Genomic DNA, 11411 nt, shown 5'->3' on the forward strand with positions numbered 1-11411 from the left:
GTGTCTTGGCACGTGCGTTTCAATCTCCGTAGACCCAAGCCCAGAAGAGAGGCAGCTCGCCTCGACGAGAACAACTTTTGCCGCGATCTCCGCACCCGCGGGCGCGGCCCATAAACCCCACACCGCGCGTTCGATCCGGGTCGCGAAATCGATCGATGGATCGACCGCGGAGAGCGACAAAGATCGGTCTTCGTGCAGCCTAAGCGGCAGACACCGGCAGGTCGATGTTATTAGTCGTCATGAATCGCATCCACCAAAGCACCAAAAGCAAGAAAAAGAAGCGCAAAAGAAACCCCACACTCGGATCCCGATCCCAATCCCAAACCCTCTCTCGGTGTCTGCGTCCGTCTCCCATCCTCCTCGCCCTTCAAAATCCCGCCTTGTCTCTCTTTTAATTTCCTACTAATTATATTGCTCTGCCGATGGTACAGCCGCGGAGCCCAAAAGTAATTATTTTTGACGCCTTCGGATGTTGATATCATCGTGTCGGTTGGTTCTACGGATTCCAATCGAGCACTCGCGATTCTTCTGGTCTCTGTTGTGGAATTTATCGCTTCCTGGCGTCCGAATTCACTCGTTTGCCCCTTTTACGGTTTCCCCCTTTTTCCAGTTCTGGCAATGAGATTCTGAGGATTATTATTAAGTTGGTGCCTGTGGCGATCTTTTAATTGTTTGTTTATAGTTTCCCAATCTCTCGCCTCTCCCTCTTTCTCTCTCTTCGAATCGCCCACCTTTTTTGTTTTGCTTGTGTTTTGACTCGGCTTGTCAGAGCCTGATGGGCACGAAAGGCGGGATTTTTACGGCGGATGGGCTCGTGTTTTGTGGTCGATTGGGGTTGTGGTGAGTTGTGATTAAGATTTGAGGTGAGGGAATACAAATAGTTGTCGTCGTACCCCCTTTGCCTATGAGAAAGTAGTATAAGTCCTAATTTATTTTTATTTATAGAGTTCGGATTTTTTTTGCCATAGCGGTGCATTAGGGTTTGGTTTACCCCTCGTCGGTACTTTACTCTTCCTCCTATCCTCCTCTTTTTTCTGGGTTGTTCGCGAGCTCCGGAGGCGTTCCTTGTCGGAAAGGTCGTCGATTCCTTCATATTTCCGGAATTCGGTAAGCTTTCTCCTTCCTACCCGAAAGATGATTTAGGTTCTCATCGAGGGATTTGTTTTTCTCGAACCGTCTGGTGTTGGATTTGACGGATTTTTTTCAGTTCTTGATGGATTTGTGTCGGGTTGTTTGGTTCCTTTGATTTTTCACTTCTGATTTAATCTTGAGGGTTCTTTTTGGTGGATTTAGGGTTACAGTATTGGGGAAAAAGATGGAAGATTTGTTAGTTTGAGGTGCGAACGATGTCACAACCTCAAGGTTACGGGAGAGAGAACTGTATCCTCCTGGCTGTGCTGTGCGGGCAATTTGCAGATAGACGAAGGGGGGATGCGAAGAATCGGCCTCAGTATCCCTTTCCCGAACTCGTGTCATCTGGGCGATTAGAGGTTACTAGTTCTTCTCACGTCTTCGTTCCATTTGTTTTCCACAAAGTTTGGGGGGTTCTGGTTTTAGGTATGGATTGCTGGTTAAAAAAATTGTTATTTTTCTCTTTGAATGCAGGTCCAGACACTCATTAATCCTACAGTTGATAGATTTAGTGAAGCTCAGAAATTAGTTCAGCCCAATATTCTGTACTTTCAAGGGGAACAACTCGAAAATGAAGAGCAAATTGGCTCGCTAGTCTGGGGAGGAGTTGATGTGTCTGATTCTGAGATGCTTACTTCATTTATTAGTCCTCCATTACCGACCATCGTAAGCTATTTTGGTGTTTTCATGTATCTTTTTTCTTGCCTTGGTGTGTGAATTGTCTGATTCTCTGTTTATTGATATCTATTCTATTTTGGTGTTTTCATGTATCTTTTTTCTTGCCTGGGTGTGTGAATTGTCTGATTCTCTGTTTAATGATATCTATTCCTTATTATTCAATATCTACCTGGTTGACAGGGTAACTGTTCTTTAGGTTTGTAGTAGACATATTTCAGCATGAGTTCCTGCTGTGTACTGTTTATTGACTTATGTCTGTTTGTCGTAGTTGTAATTTTATAATTATATGTATTTCCCGTAGGACCATTTCTTTGCTACTGGTTATCGGCCAATATAATATTTCTCGTTATTCTGGTGATGTCAGAAGTTGTACTATTATGTCTTTGCATCTGCTTATATTGGACTTGTGCTAAAGCCTGTTGTTGCCTGTAGATATTTTTGGGGATTATTACATGCAAATCTATAGTTCACTGTTTTTGAAAATGTTTATGATTAGGTTGGATGATACAAATTTTTTTCTCACATTTGCTTCTTCAAACTATTATGATCATGTTCTAGCGTAATAACATCGTAGTAATCATCAAGTGTTTTATGCCCTATCCATCTTGTTATATGTGGTTTCAGGTGACTAGTTTTAGTATACCTGTCAGCTGCTACATTTTAAAAAGACTATAATTTATCTTAGTTTCCTGAATTTTTAGCTAACGGTTTTGCTTTTTGCTTTTACATAAAAGAATGTTTAAGAGTTGTTCTAGAACCATTCTCGAGAAATAGAAAGAAGGTTGGGAGATCATAACCATGAGTGATAAAATTAGATACTTATTACTGCCCATGGCAAGCATTACACCATCGCTTAAGTGCACGAGGTGTGTGTGATGCTTCTTGATGCTCAGAACTTCTTTATTGGCAAATCCAGTTTCTTTTTCATGTTATATTTCTGTCATTTAGATTCCTGCATAACCTGAGATGGAACATGGAAATCTCAGAAATAAGCTCGTTACTCCGTTACGCCATTTTGACATGAGGATCATGTTTATATTATCTTTAGTTCCACTGATTTGTTCAAGTTTCTGGGTCATTGGTCTTTGTTGGTTCTCTATTTCTCACTTCTGCATAAATTGCCACCTTTTGATAGTAAGTGTCAGTAATTTAGGCCCAATGTAGAAGAACAATTATATAAATATATTGATGGTTGAGGCTTTGGCTTTAGAAATTCCTATTCTTATTTAAGACTTGAATGTCCAGTTACTGTAAGATCATTCAATCTACAAGAACGGCTTTAGTACAGAAAGCTCACACCTTTGTCGGAGGGTGAATATATGCAGCCTTAACTTTGGAAGCAAAGAAGTTGCTTTCATGATTTTAAGTTGTAAAGGATCGATCAAAGAATTTTAGGACTGCAATGGGTTTGATTGGCATGAATCAGATCTTGGGACTATTTTCCTTTTCCTGTTGAAATTACTGAAAATGATTAGGATCCATAAATAATGCATCCGGATTGGCTGAAAATCAAATGGAAATTAGATTTGATTCACTGGGTTGATCGAAAGTTGGTTATGAGATTGGACTTGGTTGATATTATACCTGCATTGGCCTGATCTATAATTGAGATCAGTTGGTCATGCAAATTATGTGAGGAAGTTTCTCTTGTATTGTTAATTTAATTTGTTCTCTGAGATTATTTCTTGCATGTTCCTTTGTGTTCACAGAATTTTAATATGCTGGGTGTAATTCTTAGTAGGTAATCTATGCAATGTATCCATCCTGCTGCATAGCAAATTAGGTTGCAATTGTTATTTGTCATTTCTGTTTGTGGGAATGTTCTTTCTCCCTATGCATTTCCTTATTCATTCATGTTTCTGTTGACAGTTGCTTTGTTCTGGTTTTTCTTTAGTTTGTTCCACTGTTAGGATTCTCAGTATTATATGATTATTCACGTATGCTAGCATATTTTTTCAGTAGCATGTTCTTTCTTTTTTAAATTGGTACTTTCTGATTGTTTATGACAGCTTTTCATCTGAAACATTATTGCAGGTTTACTTGGAGATTCCAAGTGGTGAAAAGATTGCGCAAGCTTTTCACTCTAAGGTAGTGTTCTGGAATGTATGTTAGATTTTCTACTTCTTTTTGCCTCAATACATAGGTGCATATCTTGCTTACTCTTGATATCTAGATTTTCTTTGATGGTATTGATGCTCGACAATTGGGTCTTTTCTATTCCACAAGTCCTATGATAGTTTTTTGCTGTTTATTTTTATTTAAGTTTCTGCATTTAGTTAAAATTTTACCTATTAATGAATTTGAAGCTTCTGCTAATTTTTGGAATGGTTCCATCTTCCTTTCGCAGTATAATACCTTTAGATGAGCCTCATTTGTTTTTGTAGGGGGTTCGATATGTAATATACTGGAAGAGTGCCTTTTCATCTTATGCAGCTTCCTACTTTCGTCATGCATTGCTATCAGTTGTACAGAGGTACCATTTTTGTGGCTCTTACTCTTATCATATGAAATTTCACTGATTGAAAATTTTGCTGCTTGTGGTGGGCTGCAGCTTATTTTTACTTTGTCATATGAAATTTCATTGTCTGAATGTTTTGCTGCTTATGGTGCAGCTCATGCAGCCACACATGGGATGCTTTTCAGCTTGCACATGCATCATTTAGGCTTTACTGTCTACGGAACAACCAGGTTTTGTCAGATAGCAGCAACCAAAAGCTCAGAAGTAAGATTGAGCCTCATCTACTAGGAGATGCACCAAAGATCAATATCCCTTTACCTGAGAAGGATTTGGCTGAAGACGGAGAAGAAGAAACCGACGAAGGGAATGGATCCCTTGCCTCCGTGACAATTTTTGATGAGGATATGGACTTGAGATTTCTAGTATGTGGACTGCCATGCACTCTGGTGAGTGTATGGGCTTTTATTCATGTGTAGCTGATTCTATATATTATACTTTGTTGTAGAAATATGGGATTTATCTCATTGGTATATTTTCTCATTTTCCAGGATGCTTGTTTGTTGAGCTCCTTGGAAGATGGTTTAAATGCACTGCTGAATATTGAAGTAAGTTCTATCATTGTCACAACTCACTAGACAGACTGTGAATCTGAGCGCTAATTGCTTGAACAAGCATTTTGTTGATTATTGGTTATTTCAAAGTCTTTAATTTACAATAATGACACTTTAAAATGATAGAGTTGGTTCTCATCTACAACTTGCTGAAATTAGCCACTATTCTCTTCCTGCCACGAGGCTTCTTGTTAGCATCAAATGTAAGTTTCTTTGTAAGGATCATGAGAATTTTGGATGATGTTAACTTGAACAGATGCTAAAAAGCTATTAGTAAGGCTAAACACTAGGTCAATGGTTTTCTATGTTGGATAGGGATTGACTAGAGTATATGCCAATTCTTTGCCTTTCTCTAACTTTTTATCCATTAGCTTCCATCTTGTGTTTTTCACTTGTCACTCATCCAAAAATCCTTCTATGGATATTTTGGGAAAACGTTATGTACTTTCTAGGGGCATGCATACATTGGGAAAATCTTCTTTTCTCTCTAGGCTATGGTTGGGTCCTGATTGGGCCTTTTGTTGGACCAGCAGTTGAACTCACAGCAAAATCTATGTGATTTGGGAGACATGGGATACAAGCAGTACCATGGACCCTGGAGTTTGAGATTTATATTCTGTTACAATTTTCTTGTATGATAGCTTATTTATAATACTATCCTGACATCTTTGCTAATTATACAGATTCGTGGGAGTAAACTTCAGAACCGTGTCAGGTATACTTGTTTCTGCCTATTGCCATGGTCAGTCGTCTAGAAAAATTTCCACTTTATGAATCATGACTTGTGTTGGTTTTCCCCAATTTCTCCAGTATAATTGTTCAATTGTTGCAGTCAATTCTTGTTCATTGTCCATGCTTTCTAAATGCTGTTATATAAGTTGTACTACTATAAGTTTTCAACAGTGAAGCAAGGTTATCACTGACAAATTTTGATAAGAATTGCCATTCTAATGTATTCCTAAAATCATACATGTTTGGTTATTCCCATCTTACTGTTCTTGCAGTTGCTTATGAAGTTTATTAAGAATGGGGAACTTGGTTGACTTGTTTCATTTTGTCCATGTTTTGTTGATATTGACATGATGAGATTTTAGCACCGTCATAATCAACTGTGGTGGTCTCTGACAGTTCATGATTTGTCGATACACATGTTTTTCTCTGGACCTGGTCTTTTGGCTGGCCATAAATTTCTTTCATTTGCTACTTGAGATTGTACTATGACTCTATCCGAAGCTAATATGGGATCAATAGATGAGTACTAACATTAATTGAGTATTGTGGTGTGTTGCTAAATTTATATGTATGCATTTACATATTAGATATGGACTAATTTCTTTTCATTGCATACCTTTTACCTGTGAGCATATTATTGTGTATGAGAGAGGAAAACATAATGCAACTTGTGTTAATGGCACTTACAATCTGTGCTTCCACTCGCATATTTTAATTTAGCCATTTGCAAATATGATCATTGCAACAATCACTGACAGCCTAAAAAAATGGTCATTGCAACAATCACTGACAGACTAATTACTTAATAGTAGATAGAAGGCTTTTAGTCAACTATCTTCAAATGCATGGTATCTCTCGCCAAATGTTTGCATGACAAATCCAAGTCACTGTACTTTCTGAATTCAGAGCTTTTACAGAGTGATGCCTGTACTTTTCCCACTTATTATGCATAGTGTCTACTAGCAATGTAAGAGGCAAAGTTGTTTCAGCACATCCAAATAGTGGAAAACTTTCTAGCTCTTTTAGTACTATTTTAAGAGAGATGTGTGTGGGATTATCTGATACAAAGATTTCTTAAGCATCTGTCTTGACAAAGAACCAACACAAAAGAATGTCTGATTTTTACTTGAATCTAGTCTTAGCCATTCGTTGCAAATCAGAGCATAATGTGGATTGTCACATGACCAAAACATTCTCGTGACAATACCCATATGAACTGCATAATGACTACCTGTAGATTGGCTGAGAGACATGTCGTGCAAACTGAGATAATATAACTGCAGATATAATGAGATGGATAATCAGCTTGTGCCATCAGATTGCTAGCATTTATCTACCTTAATTGCATTTTGTGTGATAAGTTCATATCCTGAGGTATAGTTTTGATTAAATGTGCTTGTCAACTGTCTTTAAAATAGAGTGATGGTTTGATCGAACTGTAAATATCTTCTCCAGGTTCTTAGTAATTGTAATATTCACAAGTAATTAGCTAGCAGATAGTTCTGTCTTGATCCCAAATAGTTGAGACTTACGGTTTTGTTGTTGTATAGTACTGTCTTGAAATTTATATCAAAATTGCTGTTTATTGTCACTGTCACAACATGCACACAGATGTAGATAAGCTGATTCCTTTATTCAACGACCCACCAGTGAACTGATTCATATGTTCAACTAAACCAGAGTTTGGATGATCTGTCTACATGCACTTAGACACTTGAATGTTTCACATCCAGATTATCTGGCAGAATGAGATTCTTGCTTATTTTAGAACATTTCTTTCTGTTGTTGGCCTAATGAGTTACAAGTTATATGATGTTCTTTATGCTTTAATTTATCTGAGTGAGCTGACAGTTGGATTAAAATTTCCTACAGTGCAGCACCGCCACCTCTTCAAGCTGGAAACTTTTCTCGTGGTGTTGTAACAATGCGTTGTGATATCACAACTTGCAGTTCTGCTCATATCTCGCTGTTGGTGTCTGGTAGTGCACAAACTTGTTTTGATGATCAGGTAGGAGTCAACTTTTTATCACTTTACGTAAAGATTCTAATCTTCTTGTTTCTTGAGTTAATTGGTCTTGATATGCAGCTATTGGAGAGCCACATCAAGAGCGCTCTTATTGAGAAGACCCAGCTTGTCCATGCTGTCCCAAATAGTGATGACAAGAAGTCATCATGGCTTAATCTTCTGAATTCGGTTTCCATAGCTTGTGGGGCACCTGTGTTTGAAGTTTGCATGAGAATGCCAACTTGGGCTGCACAGGTTTTCTTCCTATACCCTAGATTCTTACTCATTCACAATATTTCCTACTTGAGACATCCATACTCCATCTCTAGTATTTTATTAAGCATATGTGATCTGAACCAACAGCCAATATTTTTTTTTTGAGCGACTTCAGTGCTTTCTCTATTGCTGTTTTTTTATTATTGTTAAGTTATTGATGTGGCCTTGATCTTGATTTAATCTTTTGTGATTAGCAAAATGCGAAGTTGCAGTCTGCTTCGCCACCTAAATACCTGTTTGACTGTTGCAAATGAAATATTTGCTATTCCATTTTATAACATGTTTCCTTTAACCAAATGGTAATTTGCATGTCTGCTTTTCTATTGGGTGCAGGTTCTGAAGCATCTGGCACCTGAAGTTACTTATCGTAGTTTGGTGACTCTTGGCATTGCAAGTATTCGGGGAACTACAGTTGCTTCTTTTGAGAAAGAAGATGCAGATCGCCTTCTTTTCTTTTGTAGAAGGCAGGTTAAGGACTTTGTTAGTGAAGAAACTGTCGTCTCTTGTCTGCCGACATGGTCATCTTCTCTTATCAAAGGAAGGTCCATGTCAGGCCTCGAATCGAGACCGATTGCATCTGACTATGTATTTGTTGAACATGGAATGGCTTGTAAATCTGCTGAGCTTAGTGTGAAGAATAGGCAGAGATCAAATATCGCTGCAATGAGGCCAATTCCTCATCCTCGGAAACACAAACTGTTGCCCTTTTTTGGAGTGCCTCCAGCTGATGTTAATGATGGAAGTCAAGTTCAGAATAACGTGTCTCAAACACCCCATGTGAAGCATAATTCATTGCCACGTGCCCCTGCAATTCAAAGAAAATCCACATCAGGCTCGCTCCGTGCTCAGCAGATTATTCCATTAAATCCTCTTCCATTGAAGAAGCATGAATGTAACCGTCCATCAATTCAAGTTTGTTCAGAAGTATGTTTCTTGAAACCTATTAACATGAGTAGGAAGCTCCGGTATATAATCGGTTTAACATTCTCTTCCTTTTGCCTGTAGGAGGAATTTTTGAAGGATGTCATGCAATTTTTAATCCTTAGGGGCCACAGTCGACTTGTTCCCCAAGGAGGGATACAAGAATTTCCAGATGCCATACTCAATGCGAAGCGGCTGGACCTATACAACTTATACAGAGAGGTTTAGCCTTCTTTCCATTTTCCTTATATCAATGCTTACGTTTATCCTGCATCATACCTCTGCAATTTTGATGCCACTAGTATCACTCATGCCAGGTGGTCTCAAGGGGTGGTTTTTATGTGGGAAATGGCATAAACTGGAAGGGACAGGTCTTCTCAAAAATGCGCAACCATACTGCAACCAACAGAATGACTGTAAGTTTCTACTTCTGTATCTAGGATATTAAATGAGAAGCTATATCCTTTTTAAGGCAGAAAATTGACGAGTTTCTTGCTTTTTATCTATTTTATAATGTTGCTTTTGCAAGTTGTTTAACCTTTGAATGCTTTGATCGTTATTTTTACTCTACATTGTTTATAGGGTGTTGGAAATACTCTCAAAAGGCATTATGAAACATACCTGTTGGAGTATGAATTAGCACATGATGATGTGGACGGGGAGTGTTGCCTCTTGTGTCACAGGTATTAGACACTGTTCCAGTTATTCTCAGTTGTTTCTTTTCTCGTCTCAAAAGCCAACACTGACTCTGGTGGTCTCTAATAATTTAACAGTAGTGCTCCCGGCGATTGGGTGAACTGTGGCTTGTGTGGTGAATGGGCCCACTTTGGCTGTGATAGACGACCGGGCTTAGGCACTTTTAAGGTTTGTAATCCCATTGGTTTCATTGCTATAAGTTTCACATATTGTGTTCATATCACAATGTCAAGCATCTCTAAATTTGTCGAATGAATAATTTTGTTTCAAACTTATGCTCTGGAAATTTTATCCCCCTCAACACATACACACACTAAAAGTGTATCACTTTGACATGTTTTGGTTTGGTGACAGGACTATGCAAAGACAGATGGATTGGAGTACATTTGCCCGCACTGTAGCCTAACGAGCTACAAGAAGAAGTCACAGAAAATGGCTAATGGATTCTCGAATACGTCCAACGTTTCGCGCCATCTGTAATTCTTCCACTTTTGTTTCTTTTCTTTGTCTCCTAAATCAGAGAGGAGTGGCTGCGCCGGTAGGGCTCAATTGTATTATTCCGGAGTTGTTCCATTGATGCTTAGATCAAAGGCCAAATCCCCATATACATACGGCTACACACGAATATGAAATGAAGGTTCCCATTTTTACCATGGTATCAGCACTTGTATCCCCACAATCCCCACTAGGAATCAATGAAGAATAGCCTGGAAAGGAAGAATGATAATATTTTTTTAACCTGAGTTGATGCAGTAAATCCTTATTGGGAACTCTTGAGCTTTGCCATTTACTGATGATTGTTATATTTTTGTCCCTGGATTTCGTCCATCGTTGTAAGGTGGGAGACAGTTGTAAGGTGGGAGACACTTGCAATCCAACTTTCTAGCGTCGGGCGATCGAAGTGTTGGTGGATAGCTTTTCCTGACTTTGGCTTTGACTTGAGTGTTGCTGGGGAAGTGGATCACGATGGGTAACATTATGAGGAACTTCTTTTCAGCTTGTCTAGCTTCAGATTTTACCTGAACAGAAATCGTCAGGTAGTCATTATCTTAATCATGTATGTCCAAGAGAACCAAGTCAAACATTTATCACCCAAGTCACCAAGAAATAGTTGTACCTTTGTGCCAACTCTCACCCTCATGTCAGAAAATGCATGTGTCCATCTCCGATTCAGTGGTAAATGTAGTTTGCTCACTCTCAAGAATCATGCTTGATGATGGTAGGTTTCCAGTCGATTTCAATGGTAAATGTAGTTTACTCACTCTCGCGAGTAGCTTCACCACCTCTCCAATCATCTACGCAATGATCGGACTGTTCTTCTTTGCAGTATCAGTATAACAAGGGAAAGAGCAACTGACTGAAACAAGTGATGTAAGAAAAGGAGTACACTGACTGAATCTGTGCTTCTGTTTTGGCGGATCAAGATCACGGTGAAATAGGATTTTCATGTTTGCATCAAACAAATTAAGTTGCTCCTACATATCATCTCTATGCTCCCAGCTGCTATCAATCCTTACACAGCTTGCTTCCCCCTTATATGACTGCTTTTTCTTCTTAGACATATGCATAGTTCATGTCTTTTGATAACCTCGATTTGTTTAAGCTGCATTTTACTGTGTTTTTGGCTACCAGGTAGGTGTGCTTCTCTTTAATTTGTTGTCGGGGAAGACAAGAAGATGTTTTAGATGATGACCTCCAGTACTCTTGTCTGCACTAGGAAGTTAAAGCTTTCTATACGATCTTATGCTCTTTCAGTGATGGCATCAAGTCTGTCTGTGATGATTCTGATGGTGCAACCAGTGCTGCAAATGGCCTTCCCGGTGGTTGAGCCATTGTCACCTCCTGCAACTTGTTGTTGGTAGGAAGGGTATCACAATCTTACTGTCATACTTACTTCGCTACG

The 11411-nt window shown here is 38.9% G+C and overlaps 1 protein-coding gene across 2 annotated transcripts; it reads left to right on the forward strand.

Annotated features, from left to right (window-relative positions):
* Positions 1-69: 69 nt before the first annotated feature.
* Positions 70-10278, forward strand: LOC135617338 (AT-rich interactive domain-containing protein 4-like). Of its 2 annotated transcripts, none has more exons than XM_065117438.1 (17): positions 70-863; positions 946-1107; positions 1294-1490; positions 1606-1797; positions 3844-3897; positions 4194-4282; positions 4422-4713; positions 4816-4872; positions 5562-5593; positions 7483-7618; positions 7697-7870; positions 8225-8815; positions 8897-9034; positions 9130-9228; positions 9395-9495; positions 9586-9676; positions 9863-10278. In XM_065117438.1, exons 3-17 carry the CDS (start codon positions 1347-1349, stop codon positions 9986-9988), a joined length of 2316 nt encoding a protein of 771 aa, XP_064973510.1. In that variant the 5' UTR covers positions 70-863; positions 946-1107; positions 1294-1346; the 3' UTR covers positions 9989-10278. The 2 variants fall into 2 exon arrangements, with proteins under 2 accessions (XP_064973510.1, XP_064973511.1); XM_065117439.1 differs by having other exon boundaries at positions 969-1107.
* The last annotated feature ends 1133 nt before the right edge of the window (positions 10279-11411 follow it).

Source organism: Musa acuminata, chromosome BXJ1-3 (assembly GCF_036884655.1).
Source record: "Musa acuminata AAA Group cultivar baxijiao chromosome BXJ1-3, Cavendish_Baxijiao_AAA, whole genome shotgun sequence".
In the NCBI taxonomy this organism is placed as follows: Eukaryota; Viridiplantae; Streptophyta; class Magnoliopsida; order Zingiberales; family Musaceae; genus Musa; species Musa acuminata.

Excerpts from the sequence above, each read along its gene's own strand:
- LOC135617338 (XM_065117438.1), top strand. The coding sequence starts at position 1,347 with ATGTCACAACCTCAAGGTTACGGGAGAGAGAACTGTATCCTCCTGGCT. Across the intron at positions 1,798-3,843 it reads GTCCTCCATTACCGACCATC|GTTTACTTGGAGATTCCAAG; the intron begins GTAAGCTATTTT and ends ACATTATTGCAG. Across the intron at positions 7,871-8,224 it reads TGCCAACTTGGGCTGCACAG|GTTCTGAAGCATCTGGCACC; the intron begins GTTTTCTTCCTA and ends TATTGGGTGCAG.